Source organism: Culex quinquefasciatus, chromosome 3 (assembly GCF_015732765.1).
Source record: "Culex quinquefasciatus strain JHB chromosome 3, VPISU_Cqui_1.0_pri_paternal, whole genome shotgun sequence".
NCBI classification, from domain to species: Eukaryota; Metazoa; Arthropoda; class Insecta; order Diptera; family Culicidae; genus Culex; species Culex quinquefasciatus.
The window spans coordinates 86183020-86201426 of NC_051863.1; the positions used below are offsets into that span (position 1 = coordinate 86183020).

General features: G+C 42.9%; 1 protein-coding gene across 1 annotated transcript; it reads left to right on the forward strand.

Annotated features, from left to right (window-relative positions):
• The first annotated feature begins 9598 nt into the window (after positions 1-9598).
• Positions 9599-11032, forward strand: LOC119769027 (uncharacterized protein K02A2.6-like). The gene has a single exon (XM_038260909.1). The coding sequence runs from the start codon at positions 9599-9601 to the stop codon at positions 11030-11032; it is 1434 nt and encodes a 477-aa protein (XP_038116837.1).
• Positions 11033-18407: the final 7375 nt, after the last annotated feature.

Sequence of the window (18407 nt, forward strand, 5' to 3'; positions counted from 1 at the left end):
GCGTCGCCGATTTCTCGACGAGCTAGAGTTGTTGGTCACTCCGAGAATCGTCGCTGACCTGCCGTCAGAATCAGTCGACATCACAAGCTGGAACCTGCCGCCAAACATTGAACTCGCCGATCCAAGGTTCAAGAAACTGAGTTCGGATGGGTGGTTGGCGGTGTCTTGAAGCATGCAGCAGAGTGAATCTACAAGAGCATGGATGGCGAATTGAAATGTTGAATAGACGTGCACCTTCTGTGCAAAAACTTTGACCTGCATGTTTTTCCGTGTAGTTGATTGAGCAAAAATAAAGTAGACAGAGTTTAGCGTGTAACCGAAAAAGCAAGACGCGCGCGTATTTACTCGATCCGTTCGCGGAAAGAAAAATTCCGAAAAATACAGTCCACTCGATTCGAAAACGGAGAACAGAACCTTTCCATTGGGTACTAAAGCCCTATGTCAATATTTATGTACAATGGTAAAAAACACGTTTAAAAACCATTTCTGATCATTTTTTTTTTTTCATTTTAATGCAAAAAAAATTGACAATACAACATTTTTCGATGGATCAACTATCATTGTACTCAGAAAAATAAGCTTTATCGCTGTAAACAATAATATCAGCAATCTAAGCTTCGTTTTAGGACCAATTTCATTTTTCTTGAAGTTTGATCACTTTAATAACAAAAAATACTTAGAAAGACAAACAGTTTTGAAAATAGTGTAAATATGGTGAAACAAGATACAATTTTTATAAATAAAGATAAGCGACAAAATAACCTAAATATCGAATAATGTTGCTTAAACGTGATTTCTGAAGCTGCCAGGAGTGAAATAATGCATTTAATAGAAAATTTGCAGCAAAGCTAAAAGACACATGTCGCCACCTATGAACAAATAGCGTAAACCTATGATTTTTTGAAAAAATGTGTTTTTTCCTTCATAATCAACATTTTTATAAATCTTATGCCGGATTCGGATGAGAAAAATTATTTCCAACAATTTGGTGTATAACTTCCCAATATTTGTTTGATTTTTCTATGAGAAAACTGTAAATTTAGAAAAAGATAATAATTTGGACTATTTGGCAAGAAAGTCTGTCAAATATCAATAAAAATTGTTGAATATACGTTAACACATCTGTTATCAACTATAATACTGTTTATTTTATTGATATATACGGGGAAACTCATTTTTTCGTGTTCCAAAACATGTTTTTTTAAAAAAAAGGTCACAAATTTTTGCGCGCCCAAAAAATGATGTTCATTATTCTAAAGCAAAAACATTTTCTCGTCTTTTGCAACCAGTTTCATTAAGATTGATGCAGGGAACCATGAGAAATAAGTGATTTTGATCTTGAATCCAGCAGAAAGGGATACGATTTTTGACAAGTAACCTCATTTTGGCGCCACCTACATTTGAAACACAGGCGCGCTGCAAAACCTCAATTCACATCTCATAAATTTTGACTGTATTATAAGGTAGGAAAAGGATGGCCCATTCTGCCCCCAAGTGGAACTTAACATAACACTTCTACCACCAAGCCTCTAAATGATTCGAAAGTTCCTTTTTTGTTTGTTAACCGTGATGGTAGCACCCGGTAACATTAAAATGATATGGTCAGACGTGCATCAGCACTCAATAGCACTTCACCACATTTTGAGATGATGGCCTTCGAAAACCGGCAGAGTTAATCTTTGCTCACTGTTTGCACAAGCTTAAGTTTGATGGTTATAATAATCGTTTTTCACTATGCAATTTGGATTACCAACAAATTAATAGTGATTTGAATAACACAAAAATTTCAAGTGCTGAATGTGCTATTTAGCACTCAAATAGCACTTCATCGCCAAAACTACCGAATAAGTGAAGATAAAGGTTTCCGTCGTTCAGCACCTCATAGTGCAATGAAAAAAACATACTTTATGTACAAAACAAATTGATTTGGTGCCTTTTCCAAACCATTGGAATAACTATCAAGTGCTATGGAGTGCCGATGCACGTCTGGATATGGTTCCCAAAATCACATACTTAAATACTTACATGCCGCATAACTCTACCAGATCCAAATTTTCCGCGACAAGGCGACCTCCGACGATGTTTCAGTGAACCGGTTTGAACAAGGTGTGCTGCTGCGCCACCCGCCGGCAGGTGATTATTTATGGAAGTATTGTCGTCTTCTAGACTAAACATCAACTCGTCGTCGTTACGTTTCGTCTGATCTCTCATTGAATGTTTCTTCTTGAATGCAGCTAACTTTGACGATTCTCCTAAACCCAAAGCCATTCCAGTAACCTGTCAATAGTTTAAATAGTATTAGAAAATTTGTTTTGGTTTGATTGTTTCTACTTTTAGTTACCAGCAGCTGAATTTCGTCGTTTTCTGGTAAATCAAGTTTAAATCTTAAATCACAGATAGCACAGGGTATCATTGCTCTCAGCTTGAAAAAATTGCCTGAAGCAATCTTTGGAAATGTTTCGAAAAGTTGATGTTTGGTTGATTCATTGGCATTTTCGCACGCCAAACTTGAGTAAACATTTGCAAATTGCGAACAACTTCCAAATCTTGAAGTCCAGGTACAGATTCAGTATTTACCACATCAAATCCCCTGAAAAAAAAACGCAGGTAAAAATTAATGTTTATAAATAAACATATGAATTGCTGCATGATTGCATTGTCAACACAAAAATCAATTAATTTTGTTTGAATTAAATTTGATTTAAAAAAAATTACATCTGTGATTTAGATTTACTGACGGATGATCTAATTGTTATAAAGCAATTATAAGTTATAATTAAATAATAGCTTGGTGGCAAGGTACGGTACCGTAATCTGGGGTGAATCGGGACTACAGTCTGAATAGGGACAGCAGTTTTTAGAGCACTTACATCTTTTAAATTTGGAAATTGATGTACACATTTTGTTGGCCTGAGTCTGTTCTAACCGAAACCAACCAGTAAAAATCAAAATATTGTGCTCCAACATTGTTAAAGCTGCTGTCCCAATTCGCCCCATGTGTCCCGATTGACCCCAGTTTACGGTACATAATCAAGGGTTGTACGTACTCTGGAGGACACGTTTCCGTCAAAAGAGACACAATTTCGAGGTCATGAATATCATCTATTTCTAAAACACACGTTTCTTTGTTTCCATGCGTGAGGTCTAAATCGATCATTTCGTCTTCGGAGTCATCTGAATCTTGTTGAGCCATTGTTTTACTGTTTAAAAGATCATTTGCGTGTTTCAGCTGACAGAATTCACGATTTCTTTCCACTGTTTCCTTGATAGACTTTTGGATTTCTGATAGTTTATCAGAATCTGCCCACGAATTCCCAGCAATGATTTTGGGAAATGAAGCTGGTGGTAGTGCTGATAGGTAACACGCCGTTCCAGTAGCAACTAACGCCATCAAACGTTCTCCTACGGCTACTGATGTCTTCAATCCGAAAATTGCATTCATTCCTTTCATTTTGAGTTTATTGATAAGCAATTTATGCAATTCTATTTCTAAGAATGGTAAAGCATCGGACATTTCCTTGGCATTTGATTCTCCTTTTAAATCACGTTTCGATCTACAAGCATGTGCTTGAATTAGAATGCCACGCCCGTTTACCTTGAAGTAATGTTTTAATTTATTCAATTGCATGAGGAAAACTTTTAGTTTATTTCAAATACCAACCTGGAGACCATCAGGTATTTCAATCGTACATAGTAGTACATCAGGAACATTGCCATTTCTGTTGATAAAAAAAGGAAAAGTAATTAAATACTTGTTGATTTTAATAAGTATAATTTGATAAGGATAAGGAAGCAAAACAATATTTTCAAGCATCCTGAACATAATGATGTGACATAATGAGATGACAAGTCAATTTATGATTATCAATTGGGTCCTAAAATGAAGCCACAGAATACTCTGTGATGAAGCTTAGATTGCTGATATTATTGTTTACAGCGATAAAGCTTATTTTTCTGGGTATAATGACCCTTTGTACGACCACAAAGAGTTTAAAATGAATTTTTAAATCTCATACTTGACGGCTCGTTCCAAGGGGACCATAGTTGATCCATCGAAAAAATGTTGTCTTGTCATTATTTTTGTTTGCAAAAAAAGTGATCAGAAATGGTTTTTTTCGTGTTTTTTAGGTTTTTTACCGCGGTACATAAAAATTTACATAGGGCTTTAGTACCATATTCTTCAAGTAAATTAATATCAAAAACATAAACAATGACATCTAAATCCCGCCGTTTGGCTTGCATGATTTTTAAAACCCGCCAAACAAATCGGAGCATCTCTGGGTTGCGAAGCGAAAAACTTGTAATTTCTTTTTTGTTTTTGACGGAAGTGGTAGACAAGAGTATTCGTCCAAGGATTTATTTTCTGGGTAGAAGTGAACCTGATCGGGTTTTGAGATTCTGCTACCTGGAGGCCAGCTAGGTTGTAGGATTAAGGTTAGTTGAGGGAAGTTTTTTTGATTTTTTTATGTTTAATAATTTGCTCGTTTGGTTCACAGGCCGGCAAAAATCCGAAACGCAGAATATCCCGGTGCTAAATTGTAATGTTTTTGACATTAGTTTACAAAAAGAATTGAACTGCACAATTGACGTACAATGCAGAGGTCGCTGGCTTAAACTTAAGAGCAAGATAGTCCGTTCGACGCAGACGCAAAACTTTGAACCAGTTCAATTTTTCCAAGATCTGATAGTCGAACAATCTACAGGAGTTGCTATGTTCAATGTTTCATGACAGGCAGGCTATGATGACTACAGATTATCAAGGCAAACAGATTGGTCGATGCAAAATAAATCGGCACTGGCAACGTATGTTTTGCGCTTGCAACACTGCCAGTTTTGCTGGGCGTAAAGGGCGGTTGGTGTTCAGCGCGTTTGGATCTGTCAAACATTGGCCAATCTGTTTGCCTTGACAATCTGTGATGATGACAGGTGCAAAATTTTGCATCTACAGTCATCCCTCATATTCGGAACAGCCAATGTTCAAAAAATCATAGCAAATCGATTATTGAACTTGCGATCTTTCGATTGCTGTACCGAACAACTGCAAATTTTAACTTTTATATCAAGTTTTTGAAGAAACACTTTGACCCTTGAAATCCACAAATTCGGAACACTTTTTTCTTACGGATGTAAACAAACTTTGGTCCCCTCCATGAGTACATATTTTTTACAAAATAATGACTTCAGGCACTGAAACCAACGAAACTCAAGCATAGTTATGTTTTATGAATGGTCTGATAATTTTTTTGTGAAAATATCAGTTAAATTCAGGTGTTCCACAATTGTGGGAGGCACAATAACAAACCACAATTATGAAACAGGCAATTTGGAGGCAGTTTTTTGCTGCTCGGAATAAAATATTCTTGAAAGGCAGTTTTTTGTTTAAAAAGTACTACTTTTACTAGTGAAATAGCAAGAGAATGTCCAAATAAAGGTCCTAAAAATAGTAGGGTCGAGAGAAAGCTGCATTTGGAATGCTATTGACAAATTATCACAAAAGTGTTCCGAATTTGTGGGTGTTCCGAATATCGATCCGATCTTGTTTTTAAGCTTAAATCCTGCGACGAAAGCAGAAAAAATAAAGCTAAGAACATAATACTGCGTCCAACGTATTGTTTGAACTCAGAACGTTGCACCTGTCATCAAGGTTGAACATCTCTTCTAGCGAATACTATTGTCTGAAGATAGTTCCTCTGAGTATGCTTTGATCGTTTTTCCTGAATAGTAAATTGATTAAAACCGTCAAATTTTAAATTGAGATATCTAAAAATAGACATCGATAGACACGGAGATATTTTCAGTAAATGTAGTTGAAAGTGTGTACTTTCAGGTGCATTGTTCGGTTTTGCGCCAAAATGCGCCATTTTGAAAACATAGCAACTAGAAAATAGGCTCAAAATCACTTAAAAATGGTTTTAACTCCTCAATAAAGGCTCAACACATTTTGCTGTCTTCGGCAAAGATGTGTAATTTTATGTCATAAACAACTCTTCAGAACGTAGTAGGCCGCTAAAATGCTAACATTTTGAGTTATCACCAAAAAGCGCTTTTTTGGACCATTTTTGCAAAAATGGCGTATATCTCGAGTAGATTAAGAGCTACAAATTTGGTGCCTTCGACAAACTTCCATGAAATTTTCTCCTCTACAACTTTGCCGAAGACACCAAAGCCCTACAACGTCATCCAACAAAGTTAGTTTTTGGTTGTCACCCTGGAAGGTCGTCACCCTGTATGTCAATAACTTAAAAAGATAGCCCTTATCAGGTACAACAACTCTTCCGAAGACATTATATGGCTAGGACGTCAAATAAAGAAGTTATCAATTTATTCCACTTAATTTTGCCTTTCCGAACACTGTGAGACGATTAAAAACACGCTTTAAAACCATTTCTGATCACTATTTTTTATTTTAATGCAAAAAAAAAATTGACGAGACAACATTTTTTCGATGGATCAACTATGGTCCCCTTGGAAAGAGCTGTCAAGTAGGAGCTTTTCTGTCAAGAAGGACCGCGAGGTTAATTTTTCAAAATTGATTTAAAAATCCATTTTAAACTCTTTGTGGTCGTACAAAGAGTCATTGTACGCAGAAAAATAAGCTTTATCGCTGGAAACAATAATATCAGCAATCTAAGCTTCATTTAGGACCCAATTATGCGTAGAACGGCAGTATAAGCAATCGAAACACAACTTTTGATTTTTTTGTGAGGATCTCGGTGCGATTGATAGCTATGGTATGATCTAATTGTGTTAACGCTACCTGAGTTAAACATAATTATTGTTTGGACATTTACCTACAAATTGCACATTTCATCATATTTACTCTAAACGGAATAGACGACTGAGTGTATGGAATATGGCACATTGAACAATTTGTCATTCCTTGTGGTGGGACAGTTCGAGTCGAGTTTTCGGAAGCATCACTATGGGGAGCTCGTGTTTCAATATCCACATCTAATTCCAAACTTTTTCGAATATCTGAGCTTTCAGTACATTTTGCTGAGGTGTTTAGATCTGACAATGGTTCTTTGTCAAAATCTTGTCCGTCTGAAGAAGATGGAATTGTGTCTGTTTGCTGAAGATTTATAACGGCTGCCGTTCCGATGGCTGATAATACGCAAACATCTTCTCTGAAATAAAACAAAGAATATAGAATAAAATATTTAAAATATTGTATTTGAAATGATTGGTATGCTTACGAAATCGTTGTTGTTTCGGAATAACCTAATACCATATTACAACCAATTGCTCTAGCATGAGAACGAATTTCCATACGCAATTCGTTCCACCACGAGTCTCGTGTCTCTGGATCGTCGGGATTTGGCACACGTGCCAAAACTTTAACTGAACGAGCCGAAACGGTCGCACCAAGATGATGCACAAATCCCGGCGATAACCCGGCGGTGACCGTAAGAAATGGATATTCCAGAAGATCCGAAGCGTCATGATTCAGCGGTTTCATTAGCATGTTCGATACTTGAACACGTGTGCATCCACCAAAGCCACGATCATTGGACGTAAGAGAGCTTCCTAAAAATACAAATGGTTCAAAGGGTAAAAAACGTACTTTGGCTCAACGAGAGAAATACAAAAACATGTATTACATTTAGTCTGTTAGATAAGAAAAGTTGTACCGCCCTAGTGTAAACTGAACAAAAATTGTTAGAAACCTAAATCAGAAGAAAAACACCCCCCGTTCGCAAGCAGATGCCTCTAACGCTCGCTTGCATTTTCTTGCCATCGCGCACCAACACAAACGTGCGCTGCCACTTCCGCTCGGACACACAAAAGTCAGTCCGCGACAGCTTTCGACGGGTTCGGTCGTGCACGTCTACGACCTGCGCGTTTGTGACGTTCGACAACGCGTGTGCGGGCAAGTTTGGTGCGGTGATTAAACGATTCGCTCGTGCGGGCCGTCGTTTTGGGCGAGAAGGTCGTCCAAAGTACAGCGTCGCCCAGAAAAGAACGAGTAAATGCGCACAAAATTAAGCGTTTCGCCCAACTAACCCCAGAAATCTCCGCAGCACGTGCCGGCACGACTCGTTGGCCACCCCGGCGAACAAATCGAGCGCAGGAACGGCTCACCTTGGCCAGGACAAACGCGTCGGTTAGAAGATTCGGACATTTTGCTCGCACGCAAAGATCGACAGCAAGAAACAAAAGGTAATGTGGGTCTGAGCTTCAAAGAGTCGATCTCAAACGCCAATTGGGTACTAAAGCCCTATGTCAATTTTTATGTACAACGGTAAAAAACACGATTAAAAACCATTTCTGATCACTTTTTTTCATTTTAATGCAAAAAAAAAAAATTGACAAGACAACATTTTTTCGATGGATCAACTATGGTCCCCTTGGAACGAGCTGTCAAGTAGGAGCTTTTCTGTCAAGAAGGACCGCGAGGATAATTTTTCAAAATTGATTTAAAAATCCATTTTAAACTCTTTGTGGCCGTACAAAGGGTCATTGTACTCAGAAAAATAAGCTTTATCGCTTTAAACAATAATATCAGCAATCTAAGCTTCATTTTAGGACCCAATTTCCTCTAAATCACCTCCCGCTAACTGCCACAAGGAGGCAAGCTCGGAACGAATCCCACAGAATTGCGCCAAAGCGCACTTTAAGGTAATTGCGCAAAAGGTGTGGAAATCTGCGCTGTCCACATCAAGTCTGCGCACATCCTAGGCCCTTCTGGCAACCACGAAGACGACGACGACGAGCTCTCCTTTGACGACTCGTCGATCGTTCTCAGAACCAGTTTAGCGATCAACTCGATCAGTCGTGTTTTTACAACAAATAAACGTTAGTTAGTGTTATGATGGCAACACTGGCCATGCGTGGGTAATGGATGAGGAGAATAGGGGGAGTTGAAGTTTAGCGTGTAACGGAAGGGAAGAGAATAAACACGTACAGTTTGGAACCGCGATTAAATTCGATTCTTTATTTAATAAATTCGATCACAACAATTGGCGATCGAGGATCGGATTACAGAGTAAACGTTTAAATTCGTTGTTGAATTAAATTCGGTCGGGAATTCGCGAAAGAAAAAGCTTCAAACGGAAACGCAGTTTGAAGCAGTTGACAGAGACGCCGACGCCATATTGTTTGGAAAACAGAAGAGAAAATGAACCCGATTGGAGGAGGCATGGTTCCGTTCGATCCGGATGACTCGGCCAGCGTTAGCACTCGCTGGAAGAAATGGAAGCGGATGTTCGAGATATTCTTGGACGTCAACAACGTCCAGCTGCCGTCTAGAAAGAAATCGTATCTCTTGCACTGCGCCGGAGAGAGCGTCCAGGATATCTACGTGAGTCTCGTTGGAGAGCAAGAGCCACCAGTTCCCGATGGATCGGACGTGTACAAGGAGGCGATTCGTGTGCTTGACGAACATTTCCTGCCGATGAAGTGCTTGCCGCAGGAGCGCCACATCTTCCGAAACTTGGAGCAGGGACCGGACGAGAAGATATCCAGGTTTGTGCTTCGCTTGCGAGAGCAAGGAAATCTGTGTGAGTATGGCGGCTGGCTCGAAGAAAACATCAAATAGCAAATCTTTGAAAAAGGAAAATCGGACGAGCTTCGGACCAAAATACTTCAGAAGCCAAACATGACCCTGGAGGAAACACTCAACGAAGGCCGAGCCCTGGAAACAATCGAGAAGGTGCGGCAGGAACTGCACCGCGCGGCAGTGGTCAACAAGGTCAGTGCGTCCAAGCAAGAGTGTTTCCGCTGCGGAAATGAAGGCCACTTTGCGAGCAGCGAGCTGTGCCCGGCGAAAAACACGAAGTGCAGGAAGTGCGGATTGGTGGGGCACTTCTGGCGCTGTTGCAACACCAAGGCGAAGCACGGAAAGCAGCAAAAGGTGCAGCAGGTGGCCCAAGAGCCGCCGGAACCGGAAGAAGAAGCGGATGACGTATACGACTCGGACGACACTGTTAGTAACGTGGATCAACAAGAAGTCCGATACGTCTTTGCTGCAAGTACGGAGGATGCTGCGGGAGAAAAAGTTGTTTGCTGTATCGGAGGAGTGAAGATCAAGTGGGTCGTAGATTCTGGAGCTGGAGTGAACGTGATGGACAACGCAACCTGGACCTACCTCAAGCAACGGAACGTCAAGGTGATCTCGCAAACGAAGGAGCCGCGAACAACGCTCAAGGCCTACGGCAACAACAGCCTCAAGGTTTTGGGACAATTTCGAGCCAGCATTGCTACGAAGACCCACGAGACGATCGCTGACGTGTTCGTGGTGGAAGAAGATGGTGCGAGCCTGCTAAGCAAGACTACGGCGACGGAGTTGCAGATTTTGAAGATCAACACGGACATGTGGAGTGTTAGCCCAGCGGAGAACGCAATCGGCAAGATCACGGGAATCGAAGTTCACCTGCAGATCGATCCACTGGTGAAACCGGTCCAGATCACCAAGTGCCACATCCCAATTCCGCTGCAGGAAAAAGTGGAACGAGAAATCGATCTTTTGCTGGCACAGGACATCATCGAGGTGGCGCCGATTGATTCACCGTGGATTTCCCGTTTGGTAGTTAGCCCGAAAGCCGGTGATCCGTCTGCCGTTCGACTGTGCGTTGACATGCGTGCCGCCAACAAGGCCATTGTTCCACAGCATTTCCCGCTGCCAACGTTCGAGGACATTGTTCCACATCTTCGAGACTACAAGTGGTTTTCGAAGATCGACTTGATCAAAGCGTTCCACCAGGCGGTTCTGGCACCAGATTCACGGTACATCACCACGTTTGCCACCCACCACGGCTACTACCGGTACAAACGGCTGCTATTCGGCATGAACATCGCGTCGGAGGTGTTCCAGAGCATCATGGAGCGCGTACTGAAGGGGATTTCCGGAGTGAAAGTCTTTATCGACGACATTCTGGTGTTTGGATCAACGAAGCAACAACACGACGCTGCCCTCAAGGCAGTGATGCACCGCTTGACGAGCCATGGAATCACCGTGAATCCAAAAAAGTGTTTCCTCGGAAAATCTGAGGTGACGTTCATGGGCCATGTGCTGTCCGCTGACGGAGTTTGACCAACCTTGGACAAAGTGGAGGCGATCAAGCGATTGCGGGAGCCGAAGACGCCGGAGGAGGTGCGCAGTTTTCTTGGGATGATCACCTATCTTGGCCGTTTCATCCCGGAACTGTCAACGCTGACTTCACCGCTGCGAGAACTACTCCGGAAAGACTCGGAGTTTGTCTGGGGCCCGTCGCAACAGCAGGCGTTCCAGAAACTCAAGGAGCTACTCAAGGATGCCAAAAACCTGGGATATTATTCTCCACACGACAAAACTATTGTGATTGCGGACGCCGGTCCTACCGGGCTCGGAGCAGTTCTGATTCAGGAGAAGGATGGGTGAAAAAGAGTGATTTGCTACATCAGCAAAGGGCTTTCGGATGCGGAGAAGTCGTATGCCCAGAACAAGAAGGAATCGTTGGCGTTGGTGTGGGCTGCTGAACGGCTGCAAATTTACTTGCGTGGGTTGACATTCCTTCTCCTCACTGATCACGAACCGCTGAAAGTGATATTCGGACCAAACCACGTCTCCTGTCCAAGAATTGATCGTTGGGCCATGCGACTGCAATCGTTCAGGTTCACCGTTATACACATCCCCGGCAAAGTGAACATCGCCGACCCGCTGTCGAGACTGCCGGCCTACACGAAGTGCAAGACGTACGATCAGTTCGGCGAGGAAGCGGTTCTTGCGATCACACAAAAGGCGGTGCCTACTGACAACGGAGGAAATCGCAAGCAACACAGTGGCTGATGTGGTGTTGTCAAGGGTGAAGGAGGCTCTCAAGACCGGCCGCTGGAATGAAGAAGTGAAGAAGTTTGCGCCGTTCAAAGAAGAGCTCTACTGCTGCAAGGAAATCCTGCTTCGAGGAGAACGCCTCGTAATCCCCAGAGCCTTCAAAAGCGCACTTTGGCGCTTGCCCACATTGGACACCCGGGAATAGAACGATCCAAGCAACGACTTCGCTCCAAAGTGTGGTGGCCAGAGATCGACAAGGACGTGGAGCAGGCGGTTCGAAAGTGCTTGGATTGCCAGATTGTGGGGAGATTGGCACCACCAGAACCTATGGCCGTACGACAGCTTCCATCTAGTCCATGGGAGTTCCTGAGCATGGACATGTTGGGCCCGCTGCCGACCGGTGAGTCGCTGTTAGTAATTATCGATTGCTACAGTCGGTTCCGTGTTATCGAAGTGTTGAAGCAGACCACATCGGCTGACATCATCGGCAAGCTGAGGCCGTTGTTCATGAGGATGGGAATCCCGTCCGTCCTGATGAACGACAATGCACGGAACTTCACGAGCAACGAGATGCAAGACTTCTGCGATTCGCTCGGGATCAGACAACGACGTACCACGCCCTACTGGCCGCAGGCTAACGGGGAGACCGAACGCCAGAACAGATCGATACTCAAGATCAGGGGTTGTGATGGATCGACATTTTTTCTGACAGTTGATTGAGTTCTTCTCTCATTTTCGCTTCGTCTGCTTGACCTAGACATTCTGCTTTCGCTCAAACACACACGAATGAATGAGCGCCACACAAAGTCACTCAAATGCTCAATTGACTCTCTCCCGAAATTCATTCGCGTATCACTAGTTCGTTTGACATTTGATCGGAATTTCGATCAATTTTGCAATGATAGCTATCAATCGACAGCTCTTTTTCTCTATCACTGACTGTTGCTAGTGGAGTGCCCGGCGGATAATCGAAGGCAGATTTTTTTTAATTTTGAGCTCGGTTTTGAGTTGGATTTTTTTTGCTCGAATTGGAAATTGTCCGCGCGCCTAGGGACTATCCATAAACCACGTGGACAGTTTTTTTTTTAATGTCAGACCCCTCCCCCCCCCCCCCTAGAGATCCTAAATAGGGAGACTGGTCGAAGTGAATTTGACGTACCCAAACAGACACGAGTTTGACGTATCCAAACGAGCATTTGCCTTTACGCCCAGCAAAACTTATCAGTGTTGCCAAGCTCAAAACATACGTTGCCAGATCGATTTAGCCAGCTTAGACCAGTCTCCTATTTAGGTGTCTACCCCCTCGAGTAAAATTACAAAACAAATCCAAGGACTCCCTGAAGTTAACATCTGTGGGTCTACCACCGTAACAAGCCAGAGGTCGACGGTTTTTGACCCCGGAACATATCCACATAGCGTCAGTGAGTATTGTAGACTACTTTTCTGATGAGTTGGGATGTCCTGGGTCATCCTAGGACTCACTGAAGTTAAGATCTGTGGGTCTACCGCCGTAACAAGCCAGAGGCCGATGGTTTTTGACCCCGGAACATATCCGCATAGCTTTAGTGAGTATTGTAGACTACTTTTCTGATGTGTTGTGATGTCCTGGGTCCTCCAAGGACTCACTGGAGTTAAGATCTGAGGGTCTGCCGCCGTAACAAGCCAGAGGTCGACGGTTTTTGACCCCGGAACATATCCGCATAGCTTCAGTGAGTATGGTATACTACTTTGCTGATGTGTTGGGCTGACTTGGGTCATCCAAGGACTCCTTGGAGTTAAGATCTGGTGGTCTATCATATCTCCAGAAGAGTCCTTGGATGACCCAGAACATCTCAACATATCAGCAAATTAGTCTACAATACTCACTGAAGCTATGCGGGTATGTTCCGGGGTAAAAAACTGTCGAACTCTGGCTCGTTACGGTGGTAGACCCACAGATCTTAACTCCAGGGAGTCCTTAGATGACCCAGGACATCACAACACATCAGCAAAGTAGTCTACCATACTTACTGAAGCTAAGCGGGTATGTTCCGGGGTAAAAAACTGTCGAACTCTGGCTTGTTACGGTGGTAGACCCACAGATCTTAACTCCAGGGAGTCCTTAGATGACCCAGGACATCACAACACATCAGCAAAGTAGTCTACCATACTTACTGAAGCTATGCGGATATGTTCCGGAATCAAAAACCGTCAACCTCTGGCTTGTTACGGTGGTAGACCCATAGATCTTAACTCCAGGGAGTCCTTGGATGACCCAAGACAGCCCAACAGATCAGCAAAGTAGTCAACCATACTCACTGAAGTTATGCGGGTATATTCCAGGGCCAAAATCCGTCGACCTCTGGCTTGTTACGGCGGTAGACACACAGATCTTAACTCCAGTGAGTCCTTGGATGACCCAGGATATCCCAACACATCAGCAAAGTAGTCTACCATTCTCAATGGAGCTATGCGGATATGTTCCGGGGTAAAAACCCGTCGACCTCTGGCTTGTTACGACGGTAGACCCACAGATATTAACTCCAGGGAGTCCTTGGATGACCCAGATCATCCCAATAAGTTGTTACAACAATGCACTGTAGCCTACCGCACTCTTGAAGCAGTATGGGTAGGATCCGTTGACAAAATTTTGAAGTTTCAACTTGTTTCTTTGGTTAGCCTGTTGCACAAAATTTCCGGATGTTTCGGATGGACTAGAACATCCCAGGTGTTCCAAAACCATGCAAAATGTTTTTTTTATCATAACTAAACAAAATACTATTGATACATTTTGAAAATTCTCCGACAAATTACGAATTCCCAAAGATTCTTAATTTAAGTCATATTCTCAATTTAAGTCACGGACATTCTTTTTTTAAACGATTCTCGATTTAAACACCACCATTTCGTTGAGTAAATCAAGAATATGGTGTATTATAATAATATAATATAATTGATAATAATATTATTTGCAAAATCTGGATGGGTTTGTTTTTGTTTATCTCATCCAAGTAAGCAATGAAAATTAAAGAGAGCAGTGAGCAGCAGAGAGAGAGAAGGCAAGTCAGAGTAACTCTTTGAGAGTCAAAATCGGCAATCTCTCGGTTTAAATACATGTGAGCTCACTGAGTGTAACGTTCATGTGACCGGCCCTCTTTTGAGCGATCACTTAGCACTGAATTCATGATAGGCGTTCTGAGTTCTCTATCAACGATCAAATGGAAAATGACAGCTGATAGGCTAGCTGTGTCAAATATCGTGCGATCACTATCAGTGATCGATCCCTTTTAGAGCCCTGCTCAAGATCCTGAAGATTGCCGAGCTGAACAAATCGAACTGGAAGAAGGACCTGGAGGAGTTCAACTATGCCTACGCCTTGACTCCTCATCCAGCAACAGGACGTTCACCTGCAGAGCTGGCATTTGGTCGGCAGTTTCGAGACTGGATTCCACAATTGTCTGGTCTCGGAAGTCACGAAGAGGAGGTGGAAGACAAGGATAAGAGCTACAAATACCGTGCCAAGTGCCAAGTGGATGCTACTAGAGGAGCAAGAGAGTCGTCTATCGAGCTGGGAGATCAAGTGCTGATGAAAAACATGAACCCGACCAACAAACTGTCTGCTCCGTTTCTACCTCAACCAGCAGAAGTGATCAGCAAGCAGGGAAACTCGGTCGTCGTGGAGACCCCCGAGGGCGTGAAGTACCGGAGAAATTCGTCGCATTTGAAGAAGGTGAACACTCCTGACGTGGAGACCGAGGACGAGGACTTGCAGTGGGCGACGCCAACACAAGGTGAGGAGATTCCCGAGAAGCAGCCGGATGCAGAAACGAGCCGAGGCCAAACATCGACTACTTCGACAAGGTCTGGCCGCCAAATCAAGCGTCCACTACGGTTCCAGGACTTCATCGTGGATGTCGGTACTGGAGGAGAGCAAGGAACCAAGATGTGAAAAGGGGAAAGTGTTATGATGGCAACACTGGCCATGCGTGGGTAATGGATGAGGAGAATAGGGGGAGTTGAAGTTTAGCGTGTAACGGAAGGGAAGAGAATAAACACGTACAGTTTGGAACCGCGATTAAATTCGATTCTTTATTTAATAAATTCGATCACAACAGTTAGTCTTAACTGTAAATTCTCGCGTTTTCCTTCTCACTACCGGCTTCTGCTTTCCTCTGGTCGCCGATAGGTTATGGGCCCAGCAGAGTCGGAATAGAAGGTTCGGTTGTTAACCTTCCTACGGTATTGGGGTCCTTTTCGGCCTTTTAGAAAATGTAATTTGCCATAACTTTTGCTATATACATGCTAAAGCCTTGAAATTTTCTGACATTAAATTTATAGTATAAATACACATTTCACAAAACAAACAAACCTTGGACGACCCCTAGGGGAGCGTCCATAAAAAAAGTTACTTTAAAGGTATTGGGGTCCTTTTCGACCCCAAACTTTAAAAAATCATCAAAAATCCAGTTTTTGACCGATTCCGGTTCTTTTGGTCACAAACGAAAGCTTAGAACGTCCCCTTTCCGAAACCGACCTGGAAAACCGGATTTGGTCACTGTGGCCACCGGGAATCGGCTACAACCGAAAAAGGACCTTTTGAGACACCAACTTTGACGACCTGTATCTCCGGCAAATTTCAACCAATCAGGATGCTCCGGGTTGCATTCGACAGGTATTTACCTGTACTTTGACCACAAATATTAATATCAGGGCCAGGTGACCTACCGGTTCCGGAAATCCGGAACATCCGAAAAGTTCATGTTTTACTGTTTTTCACATATATGTGATACCAATACTCTCATGGTAGTTGAAATTGATCCATAAAACTTACTTAAAACACAATACACGATTGCCAGAACCACTCTGGAGTGTTAGTGGCCACTTCCGGGTAACCTGGAACCGGTTCCCGGGTGATATGTCTGATGGTAGGGTAACTTTCATATTCCAGAAGTGTCCCCAAGGGGCCACTGGTAACCGGTTCCAAATTGGCCAGGATGTGTCAGCAAACAACAGCATGGCCGTAGATTGACATATCTTTCAATTTCATGATTTTTGATAGGTTTTTTCTCATATTCCGGAAGTGTCCATAAGGGGCCACAGGTAACCGGTTCCATGATGGCCAGAATGGGTTAGCGAACAACGGCATGACCGTAAATTGACATATCTTTCAATTTCATGAAGTTTGATATGTCGGACAGACATGCATCCGCTCTAACTCCTCTTTTAGAAGAACTTGTTTGGCATTTCACGTAGAAGATACCCAGCATGTTGTGCCAGTGATTAGAATACGCTAATTACGCTTGTCTTTTAGGCTCCCGAAGACCCTGAGAGATTATTTTTAAACCCAACTGAGATATAGGTTAAGAACTCTTAATTGCACTCAAAGAGCTTTTAAGAAGTTCTTCTTGAGAGCTTAAGAGAACATTTACATGAAAATATAGCTAAAATCGGGTTTTCAAATAAACCAATGTTTTCTACACATTATTCAAGCCAAAAACAAGAGATTTTCACCTAGCAACAAGCATAACATTGCTTTAAACGAAAATGCCATCTAGAACAAGCTGAGTGCCGTTGAAAAGAGCTCATAGTGCCGATGCATGTCTGATGTCGGATGATGGGTTTCTCTCATATTCCGAGAGTGTCCCCAAGGGGCAAAGGGCCACCGGTAACCGGTTCCAAATTGGCCAGGATAAGTCAGCAAACAACAGCATGAGCGTAGATTGACATATCTTTCAATTTCATGAAGTTTGATATGTCGGATGATAGGGTTTCTCTCATATTCCGGAAGTGTCCCCAAGGGGCCACCGGTAACCGGCTCCAGATTGGCCAGAATGGGTCAGCGAACAACGGCATGACCGTAAATTGACATATCTTTCAATTTCATGAAGTTTGATATGTCGGATGATAGGGTTTCTCTCATTTTCCGGAAATGTCCCCAATGGGCCACCGGTAACCGGCTCCAGATTGGCCAGAATTGGTCAGCGAACAACGGCATGACCGTAAATTGACATATCTTTCAATTTCATGAAGTTTGATATGTCGTATGATAGGGTTTCTCTCATTTTCCGGAAATGTCCCCAAGGGGCCACCGGTAACCGGCTCCAGATTGGCCAGGATGTGTCAGCGAACAACGGCATGACCGTAAATTGACATATCTTTCAATTTCATGAAGTTTGATATGTCGGATGATAGGGTTTCTCTCATATTCCGGAAGTGTCCCCAAGGGGCCACCGGTAACCGGTTCCAGATTGGCCAGGATGGCTCAGCGAACAACGGCATTACCAAATATGGACATATCTTTCAATTTCATGGAGTTTGATGTGCAACATGATAGGTTTTCACCAAAAAAGTCAAGTTGGCCGTTCATCGGGTACCCGGGAACCGGTTCCAGGCTCGGTTCCAGGTTACCCGGAAGTGGCCACTAACACTCCAGAGTGGTTCTGGCAATCGTGTATTGTGTTTTAAGTAAGTTTTATGGATCAATTTCAACTATCATGAGAGTATTGGTATCACATATATGTGAAAAACAGGAACACATGAACTTTTCGGATGTTCCGGATTTCCGGAACCGGTAGGTCACCTGGCCCTGATATTAATATTTGTGGTCAAAGTACAGTACCTGTCGAATGCAACCCGGAGCATCCTGATTGGTTGAAATTTGCCGGAGATACAGGTC

Coding starts and splice junctions, on each gene's coding strand:
- LOC119769027 (XM_038260909.1), top strand. CDS start 9,599: ATGACCCTGGAGGAAACACTCAACGAAGGCCGAGCCCTGGAAACAATC.